Here is a 27,645-nt window from a genome sequence, read left to right on the forward strand (position 1 = left end):
GAAGTGCGCCCCATAAGTCCTTGCACATACCCTACCATGCAGTAGAACCCGACCCACAGAACTGGTTTCACAGTTTTCCCAGGTAGAGGCTGCAAGGGAAGGAGAATGGAAAGTAGTGTTGGACATATAAAAGCAGGTTAGTTGGTGGGTAGGAAAGGGAGAAAGAAGTAGAAAAAGGAAGAGGCATACAGGGGCTTTTAGAGAAGCAAAATAGGAAAAAGTGGGAGAGGAGAAAATTAGATGACCTCCACATTTCCTTGCAGGTCCTCCTCTTCTGAACCACCAATTTCATGCCATCTCCCTGCCTGAGTGCAATGTTTTTGGTTCAATGCCTGAAAAAAGCTGTTTTAAAACCGAGTAATTTCATATGTCCATTCTGAGAATCTGTAAAACTGCTGACCAAAAAGCTTGTCCTGTCTATGTTCCTGTCATCCTGAAAAACCTTAAACACCATAACAAGGGCATACCTGATATAAATATTGAGTATCATTCATGAGAGTGGAGTGGTTCTCTCCATGCTTGTTCAGTTAAATTTAAAGAAGGAAGAAGGAGAAAGCCCAGGAAGAAGATAAACAATGTGCACCTTGCAAGCACAATGGTTATGCCTCTGACAGCTTCTTTCCTGACTACAAAATGAGGGATTTTGATACAAAATCAAAAGCAAAAACAGTGTGTGGAAAATGATCTCCTGGAAAGCACTGCCATGCAAAAGTTGCACAAAATGAGTGGAAACGTCTTCAGTGCAATTCAAGGGCAGCCAGTTTGCTTAATTTTATTCTAATTCTCCAGCAGTGAGCCAGGTGCCACAGCCTGAAGGTATTATATTCTTAAAGTTGATAGAAAATAGCTAAGCACTGTTTGCTTAATCCGCCAAGTAAATTGGCTGAACACCGTGTTGTCGTCAGTGACTTTGCAGGGGGGAATGGGATATACATTTTTGAATACATTTTTACCTGCTTCACAAGGAGATATTTCCTTTAGATGTTAGTTATTTTAGCCACTGTGTCAGAACAACTGATACCTAAGCCAGTTACTAGCTCCGATGATCCCTAAAATCATTCAGGTTTTTTGTTGGTTGTTTTTTTTTTTAACAAAGTACGTCTGCTTAAATTCCAACATAGGCTGAAATCCCACTGAAAATTTAATCTAGATACAACCAAGTTTCAAAAGAATCGGCACCTTTTCACCTGAATGGTTTGTTGCCAGTGGGCTTAGTAGCTTTCAGCAACTGTATAAACAATATTGCTGCAATATGATATAGCCAGTTTTGCAAAGTGAAGTTTGTACTGTGACCCCCAAACACTGAATGGTTGGGTTCAATGATAGAACTGGTATGATTACTCCTGTTTCCTTAATAGACTGGGACAGGAGACTGTGGACTTGTTTGAGTTTCTTGAAGTACATGATATGAATGAGACAGATAGATGCAGTTATATATATCATAATAATTTTAAGAAGTAAATAATATTCTTTTCATTTATTATTGCATTCACCAGCTTTCTTAAATATCTGATCAGACTACATGATTTCAGTATCTGAGGTTCATGCCACCATGTCTATGACTAGTGTAAATCCCTTTTTCATTAAATGCAGCATATGGAAAACATTCAGAGAGATGTTGATCTACTGTCTAATTTTAGAGAAAATGGAAGAGAGACGTACCATTTATTCAATCAGAAATTCATTGATTTTTGACACTTTCCTTTATTGAAACTGTACCCTTAGTATAATAGGTATCTGTGAAACATCCTTTAGAAACATAACATTCAAATTGGAGAATAAAGTGTTGCTATCAGAGGTGCATTTCAGTATCAGCTAGATGATATCCAGTCAGTTCAGTGGGATACAGATAAAAATATAGACTGGATGCAGCCAAATTTTCACTCGCACCCTTTCCACACAAATCCCCTAAAATGTTTCTAAAATGTTTTCAGTTCCCTCCCCCCTTTAAAATGATACATGTCTGCACTCACCGCCTCAAAATGATTTCTGGCTGCCATTATGTGATCCTCCCCTTTTTTGAGTTTTGTGTTGAATCTATGCTTCAGTTATACCCCAAGGATGGGATCCCTTTTGCTCCAGCCCCTCTTTTTGTAAACAAACACTCAACACCCATAGCTGTGGGAAAAGTTTCGGCCATAGCCAAACTATTTATTGACACATATGCAAAAAGAAGTGTAAGGCGCAGCATGGGATCTGATCTGTGCACTGGGCAGCTCGACTGCTGCCCCTGAGTGAGCCTTTCCTCCAACCTGCCTGTTGGAGGAAGGTGTAAACCTTTCATGTACCTCAGCTGGGCAGACAGCCACATGCTGGAACTCTACGGAACTCAGCTGGGCAGACAGCCACATGCTGAACAACCCTTCAATGCCAAGGAGCACAAGCCTTGGATGCCCCCTCCGGGCATTTTGCCATGTGGTTTGCTCCACCTTGTAAATCTCTTACGGAGGAGCCCCAAAAAGCGTTAGCTCCCCAGCTCCCCTCCCACACAGATCAGTGCCCATGCTCAACCCGCCAGTCTGGCTATGACAAAGAACATATGCATTGATAATATCTAAATATCTTGAGGGAGAGGTTGGTGGGAAGCTCGTCACTGTCTGCTGGAACAATGAGGGGCAGAGGGCCATTTCCATGCCTTATAAGGAGCCCGCCTTGCCCCTCCCAATGACGCCCCATTGACACGGCATCCCCCTGGCATGCCCCGCCTGGGCTCACCTGATTCTTGCCCCCGCCCTCTGATAGATAAGATGATAAACCTCTCAGCTCCCCCTTGTGCCAACCCAGCTGCACTTTCTTCACAGCCTTGTGTTGTATTCTACACTCCTCGTATACTCAGTGTTTCAAAGATTAGTCCCCGCCCCAATTTAAAAGAACAAACAGAAAAATGCTGCAAATAAACAGGCACAGGGGAACTGAGTGAGCTCAGAAAATGGTGACAAGGAGGAAGTTCAGGGAAGCAAAGAAGCATGGAAACATAGTCAATAGATTGCACCGCAACTGAAGGAGTTTTCAAAACATTTCAGACAGAGAATAGTTTTGAAAGGGGATTCATTTGAAACATTTTGAGCCTGGAACTTAAAAATGTGGGGGTAAAAACAATGCAAAACTCCATGGAGGAAATTTTATTTCCTGCCTCAAAACATTTTAAAAGGTTTGCATAGAAAAGGTCATAGTCCCACCTTATTCCTTTCCCACTCCATATGTTTTTTTTAATCAAAGAATCTCCAGTGATTTAACTTCTTTTGTTTTTTTGTTAATAATCTTCTTTCAGTGGTAAACCTTGTTGAATGGAACCATAGATACAAACACATCCGGATATCCATGGGTGGATTTCCCATGTTTGAATCATGGCAGTTAGGAACTGTGTTTTGTATGTCCTGATATCTTATGCATTATTGAAGTTACGTTGCTTAAGTGTTTTTTAAATGATATGTCAGTTCTTACATAATAAATGAGGTTTAATCTTGTTCATTGTCCTATGATAAACCTGATGGTTTTGCACTTGAGTTTTTACCCATTGGTGCAAAGCACACTTTTACCCCATAGGAGGCCTAAATTCTCTACTGTCTATGATGTTATGTCACTCTATATGTACCTATGAAATATTCCTCTGCAACTCATCATGGGCATATTTTGTGTAAGACAGAATTTTCTGCCTTTCTAAAAAGAGGGATCATAATGGTGACAATTTTATTTCCAAAATATCAATGGAATTTACCAAAACTGTTTAAAAATTAAATACTACCATGAAGACAAAGAAGTAAAGATTCAGATGAGTAGTTACATTGGTGTGAAGCAGCAGAAAAAGTTTTGAGTCCAGAAGGAACTTTAAGACCAGTAAAGTTAAGAAATTTTGGAAGTATTTTATTATGGTGTAGTGGAGACATTATATCACAGTGAATAATATATGAATATGCATTCTTGGGGGGAAATAGATGATAATAACCTTCTGATTTTCGTATTCCTTTCTTTTTCTTTTCTTTATCTTCGGGGTTTTTTCCTCTCTTTTCTTTTATTTCTTTGTGTAACGTCTTACACATGTTCTTTAAGTAACTTGAATGGAATTATATATATTGTAACTATTGAATATAATAAAGTTTTTTTCCTTAAAAAATACAAAGTTTTATTCTTGGTATATGCATTCTTCAGATACAAAGAAGTAAAGTTAAGGACATTGAGCTTAAGAATTGCTTTTGTGTTGTTATATTTTCTCTAGCAGCTGAACAGTTAAAAAGCAGGAAGTTTAATTACTGGTGTTTCATGGCCTGTGGGCTTTTGTCTATTACATTTTAGTTCATTGATCTCAAATTATAGAAAAAGAAAATAACATGCTGATAAATTGTGAAAGATATTTCTATTATATTTCCTTATCAGGATTTTGGAACGCTATGTTCAAGACCAGATTCCTGGTGCAAAAGTTGTGGTAGAATCCATTGGTGCTCGTAGACATGGAGATGGCTACTCAGAAGAAGATTATTCAAAATCAGATCTTATGGTCTATGCCATTGATCCTCTAACGAACCGTGCTATACTGAGAAATGAGCTTTTCAAGTATGTATTTTTATATTATTGGTCTTGATGGCAGTGCCTTGAAAATCTATTTTTCGAGAAGGGAAGCTGCGCCACAGTGCTCAGTGATTGAATAAGACATTGTCCCATGCTCTGTCAGTCATGTCACTCATGTGTTCTGATTCATCAGAGGGGCATTGCTCCCAGAAATTCAAAACCCATGTGTGAATGAATTTTTTTTTCGATTTTGAATACCTTTAATGGCATACAAATTGTTTAGTGTGAATGAATTACCAAAGCAAATTAGAACATCATGTGGATGCTGAAAAGAAGGCATGAAGTAAATGAGCTTATGATGGATGGAGAGAGAGAGAGGTTACAAATAATAACCAGACAAGAGATTTGCAATCTAATATTATATGGACAAATAGCAAATACAAAGACTAGCAGAGACAAATGTTTGTCCATACAAAACAAAACAAGAAAATATTACCTTTCCTTTCTTGCTTCTAACCTCTTGATGTTATTGGTTCACCCCTCACCTCAAAAAGAATGAAGAGCTGACCATATCAGTCTAGAGAATCTGCCCCTGATGTTTTCATCCGTAGCATTCAAGCAGCCATCATTTAAGATGGGACAATTATTTGTAGGCTGCTTGAATCTACGTGATGCCATTACCATGTTTGTATGCAAAGTGACATTCACTATGAAGGTTTACCCAGCAAGGTTGCAGTATATCAAGCTCCAGACTCTCTTTTTCAAGCTATATATATCCTGTTTGTTCTCTCTGTGCAGGTTGGTGTCATGGTATCATAATTCCTCCTTCCTTTCACAGGTCACAGTCAGAATAAGATGCTATGTCTTCTTGAGCATGTTAATTTGTTGTCTAGTCTCTATGACATAGGTGAAGTCTTAATATATGCACTTAAGCAATGATTCAAAACATGAAAACCACTACAAATAATAACTTAAGGACGAGGCAGGGAAGCTTCACAAGTAAAATTGAATCAGGTTCTTCTCAATAATGTCAGTGAAACTGCTGTCACCTGTCTTCAGTTCTACTTTGGGGGATATCAGACCCAGATTTCATAAACATAATAATGTCAATTAATTAACTGATAATATGTCATTACCATCCTCCTTAATACCTCCAACTGCATGCTAGTAGTTGCATTTTCCTTTCAAATTATTTCTGTCTCATCCACTCTGATTTCCTTGCTACATCTGTGGAACTGAAATGAAGTTAGGCACCTGACACAGTGCCTTGTGGGCTATCTGTCAAAGTATGCAGGTTAATATGGATTTCCCATTGGTTTCAATACACTTGTCCCTTCTACATTGCAACTTTGCCGACCACAGTTTCGGTGTATTGAGAAAGTACTGCAAGTGGAAATTGTAATGACATAACAGTCTAATAACATAAATGAACAGCTACAAAAAATATTAAAATAAAATTTGTAGTAAAATAACTGCAGTTCAAAGCGTGTTTGCAACAATCTCTCATGTGACATCTCGTGGTGATTGCACAGTGATCTTGACGTCTTGAGCTTTACTCAGTTTTCCAGATGACAAGGGGTGCTGCACCGCTACTCCCCATGTTGTAGAAGGGACAACTGTACTTCTTAATGGTTGTGCCTAGGATTTCAGCCTAAATGGTTAGTTGTAGCTTGAATCTTTTAATAGAGCACCCTGTTAACTAAATAAATTTACCCCAGCAGTATTGTCGCCAGTAGAACTCTATAGATGACCATCAGTTTAAAGCTAAATGTGTTAACTCAGGCATACAGCCAAGTAAGTGTGAAAAGGGCTGCATCATATTTTTTTAAAAAAACTTCTTTATAACTACCGTTACTTTATCTCACACATACAAAACTAGGCTGAAGTTGATTTAAGAGAGAGAATATATATAGGGCTAGGGAATCATCTTGTATAATTATATCTTAATTTTAATGTGCAGGAAGGTTATACTCAGGAAGGTTAAAATGGAAAAAAAAGAGAAAACTTATGAAGGAACTGTAGTTTTTTTTTTGTTTTGAACAGCTACTGATTAACAATGACTTAGAAGCAGCCTAATTAATTTTTTTCTTTTGTCTGCCCAGTCAGCTTATTCCACCCCCACCCACCCACCCCAAAAAAAACCTTTAAACATGTAAATCAGCAAAATCCTGGAGAATACTTTATTGACTTTGGAGTAGAAGTGAACCAGTGTCAGCTAAGTAAAAGAGAGAAATGAAGTGAGATTTTCAATTGGAAGCGTTAACATATTTTACCTGGTGGCAGGCAACCGCCCGAGGCTTGGCTCCGATAAACTCAGATGCTTTTCCTAATCTCAAAAGCAACTGCAACTGGTACTTTACTTCACCTAATCCTCCAACAAGAAGCTTTGAAGGGGGCTCAGTGACCCTTCTTGCCCTGCTATAGGAAGATTTCAGAGTTTGCTTTCATGATCCTCTTCCCTTTGGAAGAGGGAGTTGGGCCATTCTGTCCACTGTTTTCCTCTCTCCTTTGCATGCCTCTTGACCTTAACATGCTTTGCCAATCAGTGGGAAGAGAATTTGGGTTCACTCAGAGCAATATGAGGATTGTCCCATTTTGTAGAATTGAAACCATCAAAGATCTGATCAGTGGTAGAATAATGTGTTAGAGATGGGAAATGTTTTCCAGTATGTTAAAATGTCTTCCAATGACACACGCCCAGTAAAATTTCAGTGACATTCATCAACCAACCAAATGGCTTTCGATTACCACAGGGATCATTGTGTCCATGGATTGATTGATTGATTGATTGATTGATTGATTGATTTATTTATTTATTTATTTATTTATTTATTTATTTATTTATTATTAGATTTATACACCGCCCTCCCCCTAAGGGCTCAGGGCGGTTTACAACATGGAAGATAATAATACACTTTAAAATACAATATACAATCATAAAAATAGACAACGGCAGCAGCTCAGAAAAATGGATGGCATCCAATAATCAGAACTCCCTCTAAAAGGGAACGACAAAGCCCCAGATTGTTAAATTAAAAAGGGGAGAGGAGAGGAGGAGGGGGCACCAATCAGTGGCTGGTCTCTCCAAAAGCCCGGCGGAAAAGCTCAGTCTTACAGGCCCTGCGGAATTCATTAAGGTCCCGCAGGGCCCGGACAGCTGGAGGGAGAGCATTCCACCAGGCAGGGGCCAGGGCTGTAAAGGCCCTGGCCCGAGTGGAGGCCAGCCGCATCATAGAGGGGCCAGGGGTCACCAGCAAGTTGGCCTCTGCTGACCGCAGAGGCCGAGATGGGACATATGGGGCCAGACGGTCCCGCAGGTACAAGGGTCCCAGACCGCGTAAGGCCTTAAAGGTTAAAACCAACACCTTGTAGACGATCCGGAATTCAACCGGAAGCCAGTGCAAGCGGCGCAGCACAGGTAGGATATGATCTCTAGCAGCACTACCCGTAAGCAGGATGTGTTTGATATGGCGCTGTCCTTCTGCATTTGTGGGCCTTTACCATTTCCCACTTTGAAATACCATTCTTTAACTGCATTACTAAAATTAAAACATTTAAACCAACATTCTAGTGTAACTGTTACACCTTGCACAAGCTGACTTGTGTCTCTGAATGCAATGGGGTTTTCTTCGTGCAACAATGAGCTATTGTTTTAAGAGAAAGCACATTAACTAATGTAATGATTTTTATGCTTGCACAAGTGAACCACAAGATATGAACCAATGTTTACAGCAAAGATAAGAATCAGTTCTACCATTATTTTCCATCCTAAAATACCTATTTTACATGGAAGCAATACAATGAAGTTGTTCAAGTTTTGATGTAGTGGTTGTTTTGATGTAGTTGTTGACTGTTGTTAATGCCAAGACATGGAGGCAGTCCTTAAAATAGCACAATATGAAAATTTCATAAATATAAACAATGATACTTAACAGCCCAGCATGTTTAAGAACAAGAGAAAGGCACTGCTGAATTAGACAAGTGGTCCATCTGGTCTGGTATCTAGTCACATACAATGGCGAATTAGTGGCCCTTGAAGGCCAACAAACAGGAATTACAGGCCATATCCTTCCTGTAATGTTTCTTTTTGGTACAGCAAAGGTTTACGGACTTTGAATATGGAGGTTACCAGGATAACCTTTGTAAGCGACAATAAGATGTTATATTCTTCACAAAGTGATGTGGTTTAATTTAGAAAGTCCTCTGTCAGAAAGAACTTCTTGACTCAACACTTGCCTTAACCTCTAATTCTGATCTTCCTTTTTCAGTTAGTCTTATGTAAGTGTCTCTTTAGAAGGATCTATCAGCCATTTCAATATTATCCATGTTCTAAATCTTGCAAACAGATGCCCAGTTAAGCTATAGTGATTTCATCAAACTGACATTTTCAGGCTGTTTATATGGATCAGACCTTCTTTAAAAGCAAGTTCATCTGAGATCAGTAAAATTTCATTTCAAGTAAACAGTGTTCTGACAGAAATCATTGACAATGAAGTCCAGTTTTACTTCCCTGACTCTTTGTGATGGAGAACATTTACTGTATTTGGCTCTGCTTCTCACATCTAACATACCAAATGCTATTCCATTCTCACAATAAGCAGGTCATATACAATCCATTTATCAATCATGGGTGCAAAAACTGTTTTTTTCATCCAAGCATATTTTTCTCTGAGGCTGTTTCTGCACAGGCGGAATAACAGCTCTGCTGCATCATGCGGAGCTGCCTCTCCGGTTTGACAGATCTTTGGGGCTACTCGTATGCTACCATGCAAGCAGTCCCTGAGCCTCCACCGGCACAATTTGTGTTGGTGGAGGTGCATTTCTCCCGCCATGCGGAAACAGCCTGAGAATAATCCAAAGGTCCTTTCAGAATTCACTATGGTGGGTCTTGTACTATCTTCCCTGTCCCCAACAGAAATAACATGGCTAAAATAAAAGTTATTCTAACCCATCATTTAGCTCAAGGGGGAAGTAAGACAGTAGGAATAATAGACATAGCCTTGGCCGAAGCCATCCAAATCTAGAAGTCTGAGGTGCCATCTTAAGTCGCCTTCCCATGCAAATATGTTATTTTTACACCAAGAGGGCTTCACAGTACTAAAGAAAAATGCAAAAATTAACATGCAGAGAACAGGAAATTCATCATCACCACAGATGTAAAACATAAACATAGATAAACCTAGAGGTATATTGATTTCCCTCATGTATGGCTGCCTTTTCTATTATTTGATATGGGTGATCTATAGCTGTATTTTAAATGCATAAAGCAAGAGGATCTTACAACCATCAAAGCATAATTAAATTATGTAAAGCAATCCTATTTCTCCATAACAAAATAAGAATGGGATTAGAGCAAGGTTCCATCTAAACCAGCACCCTTCGTAGAATTCCTACAAATCCTACAAATGTTAGGTAGTCAATCAAAAATTGGCAAATGGCTTCCCTTCTGTACCACCTTAGTCCAAATGTTAATTCCTAAAGCTAGTTGCCTCTTTCTTTATGCCAACAGCCTAACTGCCTACACATGAGGTATTTTTTTGCACATCCCATTCAGTTAAGTACTCACACAGAATTAAGACTGCGTAATTTTATCTCACGTCCTTGGCTGCAACCCAGTATGCACTTATTCAGAAGCCATTGGTTTAAGTAGGGCTACACTTCAAGTACCTGTGCACAATATTTTATCCTTTATGATCAGTAATAAAGCATACAATCTGGATTTGCAGTGAGTGTTGTTCCAGGAATATTTAGAGACCATGTGTAAAATTATTTTGCAAATAGAACTTCCATTCTGTGCTACAAAGCAATTCCAGCACAAGTACCAACAAAAGGCTATGCTGCCAAATGGGTAATATTAAATATTAAAGATACCTGCACTGCCCTTGATTAAACAAAATGAGAGACAGGATTACTTGACTATACGGTCTCCTGTAGAATGTCTGACTTTTTAAAATAGTCCTTTGTCTCACTTTGTGCAGGATGTCAGGTTTCATCTGACATAGAATATTCATGGTTGAACTATAAAAATCTAGCATTGTTAACTAAGATAGTATTTAACACCTCCCTGAAGTATATTGATGGCCAAGTGAAATACCTGCATATTCTTCATCAGTACAAAAGACATCTGGTATACATGAGCATCATCTAGTGCACAGAAAGAGATTTTTGGCTTACATGACTCAGGAATTTTCCTGTTTTAGGTTGAAGAATGTAGTTCAAAAACAAGGTCAAGGAATTTGCAATTCCAAGGACACCTTCTTGGGAGTAAGCTCTATTGAATAATATAGGGCTTGTTTCTGAGTAGCCCTGCTTATAATTTCTTTCTTAAATCTCAACAAGTAACCTGTTTGCAGAACTGAATGTTATAACCTTTGTTGCATATTCTTTCTTTTTTTAACATGCTATTTGGATAACTGGAGCTAAACCCAACATGATGCTGTGGACCCATGATTACAACTCCCAGCATTTCAGCTATTTAAAAGAAGCTGTGGATAGCAGCACCGTGTTAGGAATGTGTTGCTGGGAAGTGTGCGTTAGTTCTGTTCTTAAGTCCTGTTTTCTCAGTTTAGAATCTTGCTTCTTGCACTTCTTATCCTTTTTTATTTTGTTCTTGAATACTGAAGATTTTTAGATGGCAAACTTCTGGATATCAATAAAGAGTTTCAGCCATACTATGGGGAAGGAGGACGCATTTTGGAAATCCGCACTCCAGATGTGGTGGCCAATGTGAAGAAGCAGGCACAAGCTGTAGGCTACACGGAAGGGGCATTGCTGGCTCTGGCTGTCATCATCATCCTTTGTTGTTTGCCTGCTATTTTAATAGTCATGGTCAGCTACAGGCAGTAAGTACAGCTCCTTCTTTTATGGTTGATTATGTAATCTTTGTGTGTCAAGAATGAGGGACTGCACATTGGGAGACTTGGCATATGCTCAATTATATTTCTGGCATACCCATTTGAGGATGTGTATTGCCTTATAATTATGGCAGATAATTAAAAAATCCAATGAGTTTCTCTTTAAATGTATGTTAACATTCACCCAGGATTTCAAAAGCAGCTTACATTAAAATATGACAGAGTAGTCAAATTGATTTGGTGGAGTTGAGGGTGGGGGTGTTCATCCCAAGGTGCTGCAGTAACATTTAAAGATCTATACTCCTGTGCATGAGGCCATTGCGTGAATGCTTATCATAAAAACATTGAGCTGGCCATGATGGTAGACAGTCTGAGTAAGGGAACACACATTGCATAGTTGGGTTCTTGTAGCTCTTAGGCATTAGTTAGTGCTTGGAAGATGGAGCCAGATTCAAGCTTGCCAAACTGTACATTGCATTTAATATAATGATCCAGTAAGCACCTTACCCACTGAGAGTCTTTAAGGGAGACTCAAGGTTTAAATTCACTACGACCCCACTGTTTTAGAGAAGAACTGTGGCTTAGGAGTGGAGTGTGATTCTTTTATGTATAGCATTATGTTGAGGTCATGGAGCATTGATGTCAGTCAGGTCTGGTAACATTTGGATAGATAATGCATGGATTCAGTGTATCCTTTTTACCATCAATACTCCCTTTCCTTTTCTCCCTCTATGTTATTTGCATTTCCACCAATCCATGGATGGTCTACTGAAATGCTTTCTGGTTGATGTGCTCTAAGAGAGGTCAAGCACTGGGATCTACTTCTCACAGTGCTGCCAGAAAGAGGAGTTGCCTCTGTCCTTGTATAATCCCAATTCCCAATACTTTTCCATCTGGTTGTGTCAGAATTACATCCTTTGAAGTCAGTTGAGGCCAGTGGGTTTAGGTGGATGTAATTCTGTTTTGGATTGTACCATCAAGCTGTCACTCCACTTCTGTCTAATACCTAAAAAGCCTTTTTAGAGATAGGTAGCTTTTCCAGTGGAAACCAGATTCCTCAAAAAACTACTCAGCACGTGTGCTGTGTGGGCTAGGGAAAGCAGTACAGGAAACATGGGGTTGGGTACACCCAGCTTTTCTGCTAGTGGAATGGAAATGGGTGTTTGTTTTAACCACCAAAAAAGGTTATACAAGGGATCACGGGGCTTGAATGTACAAAAGCCTTGGGGGTGATAGCTATAATGAAAGGAGGAATCATGTGAGATTGAGCATAAACATTGGCTGGATCCATACAATGTCTCTTTTCTACTTATCGTTATGGCTCCCCTTATTCTGTCACTACTAGCTGGCAAAATTGGGGGGGATCTATTTCTTAGTGAAGAGATTATAGCTGAGATTATAGCTGAATGAACATAACTGTCATTCTCAGTTCACATATAATGGTAATATTAAAATTTGTTTTATATTAAAACTTTTTGTCTGTAGCAGCCACATTTTTCAGTGCTTTCCAGCCCACTGACCAGCTTAATATTCAATGAATTAATTTTTTGCACATAATAAAAAAGATAGTAAAATTAAATGAATTTTACATTGGTTTTTTTCCAGTCTGAAATTAGCACTGTTGTAGCACAGCTCTGAATCCATTTGCAAATAAGCCAAGAAGTGAGCATTATTCTTTCCTATTAAAAATCTTTGAAATTTCAGTATTCTGCACAAATTCTGCACAAAATGCAACTGTGACTAAAAGATTATGAATAACAGGAGTAGGGTTGACTGGCAACCATTAGGAGTCTGGAGGAATGGGGACATTGGGGGGATGCTATCAATGTGATGGCATTGTATAACTTTCAGGGAAAACTAGTAAGTGACATCATGCCTGTCTAGGAATCAGTAGGTAAAACTTTAGAGTTTCTGATGATTCCTAGAAAGGTGTGACATGTGAGAAGAGGTGGTCCTTCAGGTGTAATAGTAGTTATAAGTTACTAGCAGTAAAGATCACTGAATCAACAAATACAATGCACTCTAGAAAACTGTTGGTGGGTTACTACTATCTGAGGCCGTTTCCGCGCAGCCCATTAACGACAGCCTGGGGGCGGTAAAAACACCGCCCCCAGGCAGCAGCGGCGACCTGACTGCGCTTCCCTCCCCCCAGGGCGGCGTCTAGGGCCGCAGTTCGAAAACCCTTTAAAGGGTTGTTGCTGGGGAGGAAGATTTGTCTTCCTCGTCCCCTGCTTCATTCACGGGTAGTCCCTCGCCGTCACTTCGCTGCGGGCGGGGTCGGAGGGCAGCGCATGGGCGGGGCTGCCACGCCCAGCAGGCTACGATGGCGAGGACACCCGGGCGAAAGTGGGGCTGGGACGGGGGAAGAGATGGCTCCGCGCGGAGCCGCCCCGTCGCCTGTCGGCTCTCTCCGGGCCGCCCGTTCATGCCATCGAGCTTATACTGCCCGCCAGAACTCTTGGCAGCGTGGGGGCGCATCCTGGCCGTGTGGAAACGGCCTGAGCTTCCTCAGGAGAGCTGGGGGGATTGTCTTCCCTGTTCTCTTGCTCTTGGCTTGGGCCAGCACTGTCCTCCACCTGTGTGACTGCTGGCTGCTCACAGGACTCAACCAACTGTGGCTCTGGAGATTCAGCCAGCTGAGACTCTGATGGAGCCAGGTCATCATGCCAGTATTCCTCATCTGAAGAATTCTGGCTGGCTTCTGGGGACACTCCTCCTCCCCATTTTATGTCCCTCAGTTACCTTGGCCTGGGCTGTGGAACAGCAGTGCAACAGAGAGCCCAATGTAGGAAGCATGGGCCCTGTTCAAGATTATGACTGGACAGGAAAGCAGACTACCACCCAGAACTCCTTCAATGGATGAACAACAGAATATTCAGCAATGGCATAATTGACAGCTTTGATCCACAATAGACCCTTGACAGAGTATGAAAGAAGAGCGAAACCTTTTTTTTTTTTTTGGGGGGGGGGGGGTTGCACAAATTGATCACTTGAATAATTAGAGATAATAAGGGTTACATGGATAAAGATAAGGACCAACTATTAAAATTGAATTTTAAAATGTGTTGTGCCTTAAATGTTAAGATTGGAATTTAAGATGTAGTAAATAAGATAACAGGGAAGTGGCTGCAAGTTTCACATGTTATGGGGAGTTGCAACACACTTAATTTTAGGGGAAATACAGGAATATGCTACATATACACATAGCACATACTTTCCAAAGTGTACACTTGGAGGGGAAAGCTCCACATTGTCTTATACGGCCTATGTCATTTTAGTTAATGATATGGTTACAAAAATGTATTAGATTTCATGGTTCTGAATTCGTTTTCCCAGTGAAACTCACAACCTGTTCTTTTTCTTATTTTATTCTTCTGCTTTACAAAACAGATTTAAAGAGTAAGTATGTATTCCAAATATCTTAACAGAGATGATAATTAGTAGTGTTTTTCATTGAACCTCAAAACGTTCTGGCAGAGCAGTCTGAGGCCAGAATTGCTTTCAAGGGGTTGGGGCATTAGAAGGGGGCTTCCACCATCCTCCCCGTGCCATCCTTTGCTGAGTAAGGAAGTGGCTGCCTCTCCAAATCTAACATCCGCCCAGCAAAGTGTCTGTGTTTTATGACTCGGGTATGACATTGAGGAAGATGACAGGAGTTATTTTATACAAATGCAAGCCTCCGTGCCGAGATTTAATGTCTTCTGGCCAAGTACTGCAGCCAGCAGTAAAGTCAAACTATAAAACTGACACACTTCAGGATATGCCTGAAAAAAGGAACAAAATAACTGATAACCATTTAATATGTTTTGAATTTATAGTATAAGGCAGTAGTAATCAGATTGTATATGCTATATATAGTTGGAGGCCATGCATGAGCGTGTGAGTGTGTGTATATACTGAAAAGGATGCTTTTGTCTGACAGGCAGAGACTTGAACATGACCGCAGATAACAGGACCACAAATGGCCAGATAGTGTAATCAGATTAAGAGTAAATCCTGGAGTGTTTTCCTAACCCAGACTAATCAATACATAGATTTTAAGGTCATGAGTACACACTGAGATAATCTAGTCCTATCGACTCTATAAAACAACATAGGTTGTTTTCTTAAAACACAGTTACTTAGAAATAAGCTCCAGTGGAGTCAGTGGGACACACTCCGCATTCATATTCGAATACCAAAGGTGTTAATTTGAGAGTTGGAGTCAGCAGTTCAAATCTTCCAGAACTTTCGATCAAGCATGAAAAGGGCTCTTTCTTCTAAAGGAGCTGTACATTTTCGAAGCAAATAGAATCAGAGAAGATGTCAGGGTTTGGGTTTATTTTATTTTTTTCCTGCTTCATTCTCTTAGAGCTGTATTCTGTTAACAAGGTGAAAAACAGAAAAAATATGCTTTCTGCGGTTGTCGTTATTGATGTGATCTTGGTTAGTGAGTGTTTGTGACGCTCTTCTGTCTTCTCCCATGTGATTCACCTAAGGAGGCAAGCTGAATGTGCAAAGACAGCTCGAATCCAGATGGCCTTACCAGCTGGCAAGCCGGCAAGCACTCCTGCCACTAATCTGTATGAAGAACTCGGCGACAGTACCATGTAAGTCTTCAGTGAAATTTGCAGCATTCAGTTATAGCAACTCAGACTGTAATTCAGAGGCTGAATCGACTCCAGCTTGTTTGAGGAGGGGGTTCTTCACACATTGCCCATGGGGCTTTTCTTCCAGCACATCCCACCTATTTGCCCCAGGAGCCAGAGGAAAGAAAGGGGGTTGACAAACATCCTCTTTCTCTTCTTTATCCCTAAGGCCATCTCAGAACACCCGTTCTCCCTCCATTTTCCACCTTTCTTCCCCTTCTAAATACAGCTTGGAAAACAGCCTGTTTTCTGCTCCTTTGCTGCCATGATTAGGCCATGATTAGAAATGGAATCCAAACTGAAAGACAGCAAAAGTGGTGGGAGTTGACACAGGTGAACTGCAGAGGGAATAATAATCCAGGTCTGGAGGTAGTGAGCAGCTGTGTCTTTCCATTAGATGACCCAGGAAGCGTGGAGTGACCAGCGAAAGGCCCAAAGCATCACCCCTGCCAGAAACAGTGGCTATGGCCTACTCAGGAACTATCAACTCCCGCCTCTTTTGCCCTCTGCTTTCCGTTTGAATTCCATTTCTGTGTTATCTGGTCTCACTGCAGCCTCTCACAATTACTTAAACTATTTTTACAAATTGTTCTTGAGGCTATGCATAATTTCCTAAACATGAGCGCATAATACCGCATCTCATACATGCAGTATTGTCTTGTTGCCCTGTAGGATGGCAGAAAGCTCAGTTTGTGCAGGTGGCAAAAGCAGAAAGAGTGTTTATAAATGTGCACCCATCTGTAAAGCAGAGATCAACTCAGTAGCCCATTGGTAATTCCAGGTGCTCACTGGTGAGCCTCAGAATTTACTCTGGTTGTGCCTTGAACTGGGAGCAATGGCATTCCGTCAAATAATGAACAGTGCAGTGCAAGCAGAAGTGGCCTCACATCTAACTGCAATTACGCTGATAAATACATTGGCAACAATAACAAATGAAGCAACTTGGTTGCTCATAGAATAACATTATAGACCTGTGTTATAAAAGCATATCGAGGCCCTCCGTATGTGCCAACTGGACTCTGAGGTTGGTATAAACCAGCCCAGGAGCCTACGCATATCATGGCTGGCTGAATGTATATTTGGGCAGCAAGCTGTGCCCTTGCAATGTCACCACTCTTACTGTACCACCACACCTTGCCGCTGGGTGTGCTGCTGCACAGGTCTGGCTGGTCCTTCTGCATACCATGGTAGTTCTGCATACAGTGGTGGTAGTGGTTCAACCAGGTTGTACTGGAATGAGAACATGTCACGGGGATCCCCTGATGGGAAGAAGGTACCGTGCCAGGGCAGAAGGCCTTGCAGCACTTTCTAATGTTGAGCAGATGACCAGGGCATGAGTTGGAAGCAAATGTATAACATGGGGGGGTTGGAGGGGGCTTGGCCCCCAGGCAACATTTTGGTTGGTCATGGAGGGGGCATGTTTGACTAGCCATGGGTGGAGACGAGCACAAGAACGGAGGTGAGGCAGGGGTTCTGGTCAGAAGGTTTTTTAGGATCACTGCAGTTGCTCAATGAATCCAGGGAAGGGGTGGTCCATCAATCTACCTAACTACCATCCAGTCCTTAGGTGATACCTGATGAGTCTGCAACCTTATAAGAGCTGTGATGCTTCTCAAGTTCAGGATTCCCCTCCATTGTGTGCTGCAACTGCAGCTGTACCTGCATGCTTCCCATTTAGAAGAATGGCCAACAGAACTAAATTTGTGAAATATGTGAAAGAACTAAATATGTGAAAGACAAACTGAAAGACTTTTGTGTATATGTATGAAGAAGATGCATGCATGGGCTGGCAAAGATTGGTTTTCTGTAGTTTGGATTTTATTGTTGCTTTTTAAATCTCCCTTTCACTCCTGCAATCAGGTGGCAATTGTGAGAGGGTATCGTCCTTCGTTCAAAGGAAGCCAAACATTCTTTTCCAATGTTTCCCTCCCCCTTTTTAACTCTTGGAATTTGAGTGCAAATTGCCAGTGATGGGTGTGAGATGGTATGAAGCGGAAAGAAGCTGTTGGTAGATAAGCCAGGGAATACCTGTTCAATCATTTTTGAAGTCTGGATATAGAGTGCATCATCTGTACGATAATGACGGATTTTGTTATGATAGAGGCTGAAGTTCAAAGAGTCCTGTAGATGTGTACAAACATTTTTTAATCATGCATCAACTCTATCTCAGCACTTCATGATGTTGTGGAGGCTACTCCCGATGTTGTTGTAAGCTCTGTGCAGTGGGATGGGGCTCCTTTGATAATGAAACTGCAGACAATTCGGTATGTATACAGAGCTCACTTCATATCGAGGGCATAGTGGTTTCTTGGTCATGACTTTTCAGAAAGAAAATTGTTTTTTGGAAAAGCAGCATCTCATAGAATTTAAGCAAGTTTTTTGACATGAAGGTAAAGTATCAGTACTTCTTGTTTTTCTGTCCAGCTCCAAATTTAAATAGAGGCTCTGAAGATATTTTCTTTCTTTTTACTCTTCTGATTGTCCTGTACCTTCAGTCCTTTTTCAAATAATGATTGGTCTGATATATAATTATGCCATGGCTAAAAAAAAACCTTGTAAAAATGTTTGTGTTCTTTCTCTTGTTTTCTCTCTCTCTCTCTCTCTCTCTCTCTTTGGATCTGTAGGCATCAGTAAGTAAACTTGTGTCATAATGATAATACTATAGCAGATAGAAAAAGTAGTTGAATTGTTTTTTAGAGTTTTTGCTCTGTAGTATCGGGAAGGAATTTACTTCTAAAATAATTTGGTTTACAAGGTTTTTTTTCTCCTTTCAAAGAGAAATGGGGATAGGAGCTGAAAGCACTGGTCCTGTAGACAGCACCAGTCATTTTCAATCAATTCTATTCTGATTGTCTTGGTTTTTTAGTGATATTTCTCAGACTTCTGAAACATTTTCTTTACTGGAAGATTCAATGATATCAATGAAATGAGACTAGTCACTATTAAGCAATTAAATGTTGGCAGTAATGGACTGCGAATTACCAAAGTGTAACCCTGTTCATTTCATCATAACTGCAATAGCAGCAGACAGACATCCCTTAGCTTTATTTGAAATCATGTTAGTATTTACAAGCTCTCTCAGAGAATTCTTGGGGAGATGCTTTTTCCTGAGAGTTCTCTCCTGTGACTTGTGTAGCTGTTCAGAGAAAGATTCTACTTCACATAACTTTGTTTTACAGCTACCTACTGAGCAGTCTGTATGCTGCTTTCTAGGTATAGATGCAGAATCTCCTTGTCATTTTACATTTCGAGCTGCAGAGAAGTTGGAAACAATGACACTTGATTTGGAACGAATCCACGCATTACGAGCTGTACAGATTCATATTCCAAATCAGGTAGTTACAAACTTTGGCAGCATTGCTAATTTGCAGTTTGACTATGGGAGAACAATATGGTGTGAAGGCTGCAAAAGACCTCAGCCTAACCACTGCCAAATAGGAACATAATGAGCAGGGACTGCTTGGGAGAATGATTTAGTGGACTGAATTAGATTAACTCAATTTGCACATGAAGAAAGCTTTTTGTTCTTATCAGCAGATCAGCAGGCTGTTATTCAGATGTCACTGAAAATGGCTAACATGTAGCAAGTCATTACACTCCAGCCATATTAACTACAAGTACCCACATTAGGTATAGAAACCTTGATCTTCACTACCTGAGGCCGTTTCCGCTGCGGGCAAAAGATAGCGGCGATAAATTCGCCAGCGGAAGAAGCGTCAGGCCGGGAAGCGTTCGCACGCAAGCGGCGGAGAATGCGCCAATTAGCGCCCGTCGCGGCAACGCTAAGCCGGCGCGAAGGCGGTGGCCTTCAGAAAACGCTTAAAACCACTCTTTTTTCCCCATGTGGCGCGCTCTGGCCGCTTTCGATGCGAACAACCATATGAATATGTCGTCAAAGTAAACGTCGGACCTGCCGCGGCTTCGCCGATGCGCAGGCATAGCGATGAGGCGCCCGCTTCCGCCTTGGCGCTTCCGGTCGCGAACCGTCGCATTTCTGGAATGCGGGCTGACCCGCCTTCTCAACCACAATCTGTGTAGGCAGCTTTTTTTTTTTTTTGGGATGCGTCGCAATTTGCGACGTCATCGCGTCGCTGCTTTTGGCCGTGCGGAAACGGCCTTAGTCTCTTGGTCACCCAGAATCTTTTGTGTACATCAGAATGTTTGAACATGAGGTTCTTTTTAGCTTAGGGGAAATCATTGCATATGCAGAAAATGTCAACATGGAGCTATTCCTTTGAGTGAAATGAATGACCAAGTTTTGCTGTGGTGGCTCTGGGGTGGCATCAGATCCCATTACACCTGCAGGTGATCACGGGTTGGGGTGGTTAGGCAGTCTGCTACAGAATTGACTTTTCTAGTTCCCTAGCACAACCGATTCTCTATTAGGCAAATGTATTTGACCTCGTTTGCTCCTTCTTTTTAATCACATCCCTTGAATTGTACTTGTGTTCCAAGTGCACTTGTAGAGATCGAGCTCATGCAAACTTCTTAATGGAGACATTTTAATTCTTGGGAAAAATTAGATGTCTGTAGAGTGCTAATTTTTGTCCAGGTATTTGTTTAAATTTAGAACTTGATTTACCCTATCTTTACATCCCTTTTCCTTGGTGAATAAGTCAATCACTTCCCTTAGTTAAATAAATAAAACCCTTAGTAGCTTAATTACATCCAGATTAGTTACTATAAACCTAAATTTCTAGATAACCTTAGAAGACTTTAGATGCTTTTGCTTTTGTTGACTTCATTCACATTATATTTTCTCATGTGAATCCATGTACATGCATGCTTCCTTACCTATGATTATCTTCTTTTCTTTCAAGTCTTTTTCTTCTCTACCATTTTCAACAAAGCAGGGGAAAAAAGTCAGTGTTTGAAGAAGGAGACCGTCAGAGAGCTATTAGCAGCTTTGCTTCTCGTGCTATTGAGGCACACAAGCAGTCTAATATCAATGGAACCCTGAACAATAACCTACCCAAATCTTCAAGTAATGTTACATTTTTATCTGATGAGAACCCATTGACAACTCAAAACCCTCTGTACATGGAGGGTACAGGAGTTCTGCCAGAAAGGCAAGATTTTCTATCCCCACTTTCTCCTAGAAGGCAACCATTGAAAGGTGTTCTGATGGGGTGCCCTTTGGGAGACTGTCATCGGGCATGGACTTTACCCACTCATGTTACCAGAAAACATGCTTCTGATGCTTTGAGTAGGGGCATCATCATGGACCCTGTTCAGTGGGAGCAGGAAAGAAACAGAGCAGAAAGGGAAAGGGCTGAAGTCCAGTACAGCAGTCCAGTCTTCAAAAAGATAATTGGCACCAAAATATCTGTCAAAGAGAAGGCAAGACAGTTTGAGCAGCAAGCTCTGCAGGAAATGAAACAGGTGAAATCCCGAGAGATTAAAAGTTTACGTTCGCCAGCACACAGCAGCAGCTGCACTCAAGAGGGAGAGAGCACGCTAGAGATTTCTTCTGAGAGTTTCCTTGCCTCTCCAGACTGCCTTTCGCCTTCCTTCTCATCTCTGACACCTTGGTCTGATGTCATTGAACTGGAAGTACCTACAATACCATCCGTAATCATCACCCATCATGACAATTCTGAACAGTTGTCCCCTCCGCCATGTCACAAGCCACCTACTCCTTTGTTGAGGACCAAAACACCCACGCATCAAAACCTCTTGAGCTCTCAGCCAAAAGTGGAAATCATGGAATACATTCCTGAACCACCCAGAACCCCTCCTCCCCCACTGCCTCGTTTCCCTCCTCCTCCACCAACTCCACCCCCATTGCCACCTCAACTTCCTTCCCCTCCTGTTGTTTCTTTGTCCTCTTCATCATCCAGCTTAAGCTCCCAGTACCTGTCCCCTACAAAGCGTACCAAGTCCCCCTACAAGCAAGAAGCATCTTCACAGGCTTGTGTGCCTGACCCTCCTCCCCTTCCTCCCAGGGAGCTGAAGGGGATTCTTAAAAATATTCACAATTTAGCAGACATTGAAAAATCAGTGGCCAATATGTACAGTCAGATCGACAGAAACCATGTGCTGCCGAAACGCATAGCCAAGCTGAAGCCAGTTCCGATGCCAGGTCCACCAAGTACTGAGATTGTTTCCGACCACAGCCAGCAGAACGGCAAGTTGAGCTGCATAGTGCAGGAACTTGAAAAACGATTCCCATCTCAGTCCACTGCATTATGACTGTGACTACACACACACACACACACATTTATACACAGAGATAGACATGCCATGGCACATGTGCTGGTTCTGTTGGAACACATCTCCTGCCATTGTCTTCCAAACCCAACATGAGTCATCATTATGGAGCGCCGTCTCTTTTCCTTGTTTCCCAACCCACCCACCCTCTTTTTTCACTTTCTGCTCTCATTTTGATACTTGTGGTGTGTTAATAATAAAAAGGACACACTTCTATTTTATTTAGTAATGTTTAATTTTTTTTCCAAGAAGGAGTTCTGTCTGCTGTTTTCTTTTTCAGTTCCTGCCTTTACCACTTGATACACTGTGAAATAGTTCATGATGGAAGGGGTGGATACTCCAGAACTAAAAGTCGCAGCTTGAATGAGCATGTCAGCACAGCTGGAATGCTAAATATGCACAGGAGAAAAGTATTTTTGTGGGGGGGAGGCATTACTTGACAAAAGAGTTTGTATCAACATGCAAATCAAGTCCCCTGCTGTGCAGCGGTGGGGGTGGGAGAACATTGCACTTTATTGCTTCTACAGAAAATGTTCACCAAGGGAGAGAACTTATGCTCTCTCTGTCAAATGTTGGATGTCACTGGAAAGCAACTGATAGCAGAAAAACAGACTCAGCAAAAAAAGAGAAAGGTCTGAAGTTATTTGAAGTTATTACAATAATGTATCATCTTGTTCCATATATCAGAGAGCTTTGTGCCACGGAGACAGGCTTGCAACTTTGATAAAGATTCTTGTATTTGATGTTCAGCCTTCTCTCTGTTACCTGCAGTATGCCTTTTATTACTTTTTATATACTGACACCGCATATTCCAAGACATCTCTTTCGTAATGTACTTTGTGCAAAAAAAAACAAATTAACATGTATTTTTCAAACCCTCCTATTAACAAATGGTGTTTTTGCCAGAGGTCAGAATGCATTGCTTAGCATATTTCTTTAGAATATTTTTGCAGTCCTTTAAAACTAACATAACTAAGGACAAGGAGGAAAAGAAGGGTTTAATAAGTATACATGATTTCTCTAACCGAGATTTCACAGGAGTATATCTTGCAGTACTCTAAATAAGACCTGTTCGCTAAATCTAGATTTTGTTAATTTAGCTGGCTTGCTTTTTGTACCTGTAAGTTAGCAAAAGAGCTGTGTTAAAACTATAACAGCACAATCCTGATCTAGGAGACAGCCAGGGACAGCACTGCATTTGCACTGCTGCGCCACCTGCAAATGGGTAGGGTGAGTCTATCTTTCCTACTGCCGGTGTTTCCAGGGCCAAAGCTCAGTGGGAGCTGACTAATGTCTGCTCTGCCTCCAGGAAAGCCCCTAGAACAGTGGTGGTGAACCTTTGGCACTCCAGGAAGCAGTGTGCTACAATTCCCATTTTTCTAGCCCTCCCAGCATGGCCCTTCCGGCCATGCTGGAAGGGGCTGATGGGAATTGTAGTACATAACATCTGGAGTGCCAAAGGTTCGCCACCACGGCCCTAGAACACCCCCAATTGATTTGGCCTACAGGTTCGTCCAACACAATTTTGGAAGTGGCAGCTAGAAATGGGTTGGGTGCAACACAGCCCCATGGCACACAGCTGGCTCTCTGTTTGCCCTCCTGGCCAGCGTAAATGTCACTTATGCCAGCTGGGAAGGCAAACACATAGGCATCAGCCCATGCCACCTTCTATGGCCATTCTGCTCCTCCTCCTGGATTGGGGTGCCCATCACCTAAGTTCTCCTAATCTATTTCTTTCAGATTTTTTAGTGCTAAAACTGATGTTTAAGGGGTGTATTTTGAATTAACACTGCCAAAAATGGGTATAGGGAATGAACTTCAAAAGCTTAAAACTAGTTTGTTGCACTAATGTTATCTACCATGCACAGACACATCATTACAAGCGTATTTTAGTTAAAGTTCTAGAAATACACTGCTTTTCTTCAATGGCTGACTTTTTCTCCAGTTCACATCGGACAAATATGGATGGTTCAATCAAAAACTGCTGAAAGTAGATTCTGTTTTGTCCCACAGCCAAGCCCTGCAAATTTCATCAGATGAGTTCTGCTGACACATTAGAAATGTTCTGTGCCTAATAAAGTCCCAATTCAAGGTGGAGTTGATCTCAGACCCAGTGGTATCATGAGCCGCAATAATAGCTAAATGTGTAGAGGACAACGATAATCCATTTTCTTTTCGTGCTGTAATTGAGGGTGAATATTTTGGAGCTCTCCCAGAATAAAGCACATTTATGCTGGCAGGTACACTTTGGACAAGAGGTTAATAAATCTATACTTTAAAAAAAAGTTGTATAATGTTATTTTAGAATGTCACCAGTGATGTAACTGACTGTCTTTCATTGTTTTGCATTCTCCCTTCCCTTGACATTGACAAGTTTAGGACAGGCTCCTTTGAAGCAGAGTAAACTTAGTGTGTAAGTGAAATCATTTGTTTCTTTCTGAGCAGAGCTGTTGTTAACAAAGATCCAGCTGCAAGCCCACAGGTAGCGCTAGTTCTGTAGTCTCATCAGTCCCAAGCTCCCACATCACCTCTGAGCATTACAAAATCCAAACCTTGGCTGCAGATCATCTCTTCGTTATTTCCCAAGTTTGATCAGATACAACTTTTGGACCCCACTGCTTCTGGGTATTTGTGACATCTAGATACATCCCTGCATGAGATAAAAAGTTTGGGAGAGAACTTCTAACAAATTCCTCTTAGTTGTTGACATGTATTGGAGGTACAACAAAAGACAGAGCATAGAGCAAAAGGTTAGGGCTATTATAGGAAGGTAAGATCCTGGAAGATAATTCCCATGGCTTAAGTTTATAATGGAGCTCATGCAGTGGCATATATGTATAGGCACAAGGATTTCTGCTCACAAAGCATGACTTCCACAGTTTTCACTTCCTGTGGCAGCCAAAAATACCCACCAAACTCTACTTTTAGGCATTAGGGGACATCCAGGAGCAGGAATTGGGGAGAGCAGTTTGGACTTTTATGGGAAGGGGAAGCTGCAAAAATTGTGGATGGAAGTGTTTATGACTGTAGAAATGGGTCTTTGATCCACCCCAATATGTATGCCTCTTCCATAATGCTACAGTGAATGTCATCAGTGATGTAGCTGACTGCCAATGATAGACAGTACCCAATGATAGGCAGTAGGTTCAGGAGAGACTAAAGCAGAGATGGCGAACCTTTTTGAGACCTAGTGCCCAAATTGCAACCCAAACCCCTCTTATTTATCACAAAGTGCCAACCCGGCAATTTAACCTGAATGCTGAGGTTTCAGTTTAGAAAAAAACGGTTGGCTCCCTCTTCTTCCGCCCCACCTGCTTGAGCAGAGGCCAGCCTGCTCTAGCCTCCAGCAAGTCCTGTGCATCACTCTGTGCCTCTCTAGCATCTCTGCCTCCTCTGTGCCCCCCCCCCCCCGGGCAGCAGCCACCTGGAGCACAGGCACCAGGCCCGCCAGCCAAGTCCTCCCTGCTCACTGTAGTTCAAGCATCGCTGTGCCCAGTGGCCCAGGCCAGCCTAGATGTGTGTGTGTGGGGGGGTGATTTTCCACCCCTCACAAGATGAACTCTGTGTGCGCGTGCCCACAGAGAGGGCTCTGAGTGCCACCTCTGGCACCCGTGCCATAGGTTCACCATCACTGGACTATAGGAAATACTTCTTTATTCAGTGAGTAATTACATTGTGGAATTCACTGCAGTAGATATAGTGGTGTCCATGAGCATAGATGACTTTGAAGGGGAATTAGACAGAGTCACGAATGTCCATAAATGGCTATTAGCCATGGTAAGGAAAGAGAGCCTCCATATACACTGACAGCAAACATCTGAATATCAATGCTATCAAGAAGCATCAAGAAAGACCTTGATCACCATGCCTTCTTGGTTATACTAGACAACTGATTGACATCTGTGTGAAATAGGATGCTAGACCAGATGGACCACTGGTCTGATCTTCTTATGTTCTTTGGCTTTGATGAAACAACTGACTGTGAATAAAGTTAAGCATATGTGTTTAAAGGGTCAATATAGACCTTTTCTGCACAAGTCATTTACCGTGTATCCTGCTGCCAAATGCTGCTTTTTTCCCCTTTGAATCACACATTTCCCTTCTAATTGGTTAAAAAAAATGTCCACTTCCTTTTTCCTCTGTTGTTTTTCCAAGTACTTTAACTGCATTTTTGAAAATCTGTTTCTGAGTCACCTTCCCTTGAGTGTTCCCTCTAATCTGGAAACCAGGTTTGATTCCCCACTTCTCCACATGAGTGGCAGACTTTAATCTGGTGAAACAGTCTGCTGTGTGACTTCAGGCTACTCACAGTTTTCTGAGAACTCGCTCATCCCCACCTACCTCACAAGGTTTATGTTGTGGGGAGAGGAAGGGAAGGGATTTGTAAGCCACATTAAGGCTCTTTACAGTTGAGAAAAGCAGGGTATAAATCCAAGTTATTTCTTCTTCTGCATCATCCTACCCTCATCAGAAATAATATTTTTTCAGCAGTAGTGTGAGGAATAAATGCAACTAAAGAGAGAAGGGGGAAAACCCCACAATTGGAAGGGGGGAGGAGCTGTGTGGAATGATTTCACACAAAAAATTCCAAAACACAAAGTTTGACTGCTGAGAAAATCTTTGATAAGCTGTGCATGCAGAAAAGGCCGTAGACAGAAGACATGAAATCTCATGCAAAAGAATGCACACGGTCAAACTATTAAATTATTCAGAACCAAATGACCATCACCTTTCAAAATTCATTTCTAGAATCTCATCAAGGGAATAATAACTCTCTAATCATGTGTGACCTTTGATATGCAAGTGGGTCAGCTAATACACAATAAGCCTGTTTACAAAGGTTTCTTTAGTTCAGCCAGGGGAAGCACAAAATAATCTGCAGGTTGAAATGAGCATTCAGTCATTCTAAGAGAATGCTCCTTAGAAATTTTAAGCTTCTTCAACATAAATTATCATTTTATAAAGAGCAAACAGTGAGGGTTTTTTGAAAATTCTAGCTGACACTTCCTTGTTCAGAGTCAAAATAGAAATGAATAGTTCCGCGCACTCCCGCAAGCATAGAAACAAGAAGTGACAGTGAATGACTCTTCCATTTTAGTGCTTCTTGTTACACCCTGAAACAGAGATCAGAATACATGGGCTGTTTCTGTGAGTATTCAGAGGTGTATTGAGGGGATGACAGCCAGGCTTCCTTGGTCCTGCCCATGTCGATAATGACATGGTATGGGCCATAAGCCACCTGAAATGAAAGGGCAGAAAGCAGGACTCCTGTTGCCTTGTTTTCTTCCTGGTCACATGGTGGGGGGCGATTTTGTGCCCCCATGTGACCAGATTAGTGGTGCCCGGGGACAGATTGTACCCCTCATCCTAGGCAAATACACCACTGAAAGTATTTATTTATTTATTTATTTATTTATTTATTTATTTATTTATTTATTTATTAGGCT

The 27,645-nt window shown here is 41.4% G+C and overlaps 1 protein-coding gene across 4 annotated transcripts in view; it reads left to right on the forward strand.

Annotated features, from left to right (window-relative positions):
• PCDH15 (protocadherin related 15) overlaps positions 1 to 27,645 on the forward strand; it is a 904,280-nt gene that overhangs the window by 854,244 nt on the left and 22,391 nt on the right. For 3 of the 4 annotated variants that reach the window (XM_048507034.1, XM_048507035.1, XM_048507036.1), the window contains exons 35-38: positions 4,375 to 4,551; positions 11,130 to 11,348; positions 14,751 to 14,759; positions 15,839 to 15,949. In XM_048507034.1, coding sequence (XP_048362991.1) covers positions 4,375 to 4,551; positions 11,130 to 11,348; positions 14,751 to 14,759; positions 15,839 to 15,949 — 516 coding nt within the window. Of the gene's footprint in view, positions 1 to 4,374; positions 4,552 to 11,129; positions 11,349 to 14,750; positions 14,760 to 15,838; positions 15,950 to 18,612; positions 18,619 to 20,808; positions 22,415 to 27,645 lie in introns of those variants that run through there. The other variant, XM_048507032.1, reaches the window with a different exon arrangement.

Source organism: Sphaerodactylus townsendi, linkage group LG08 (assembly GCF_021028975.2).
Source record: "Sphaerodactylus townsendi isolate TG3544 linkage group LG08, MPM_Stown_v2.3, whole genome shotgun sequence".
Taxonomy (NCBI): domain Eukaryota; kingdom Metazoa; phylum Chordata; class Lepidosauria; order Squamata; family Sphaerodactylidae; genus Sphaerodactylus; species Sphaerodactylus townsendi.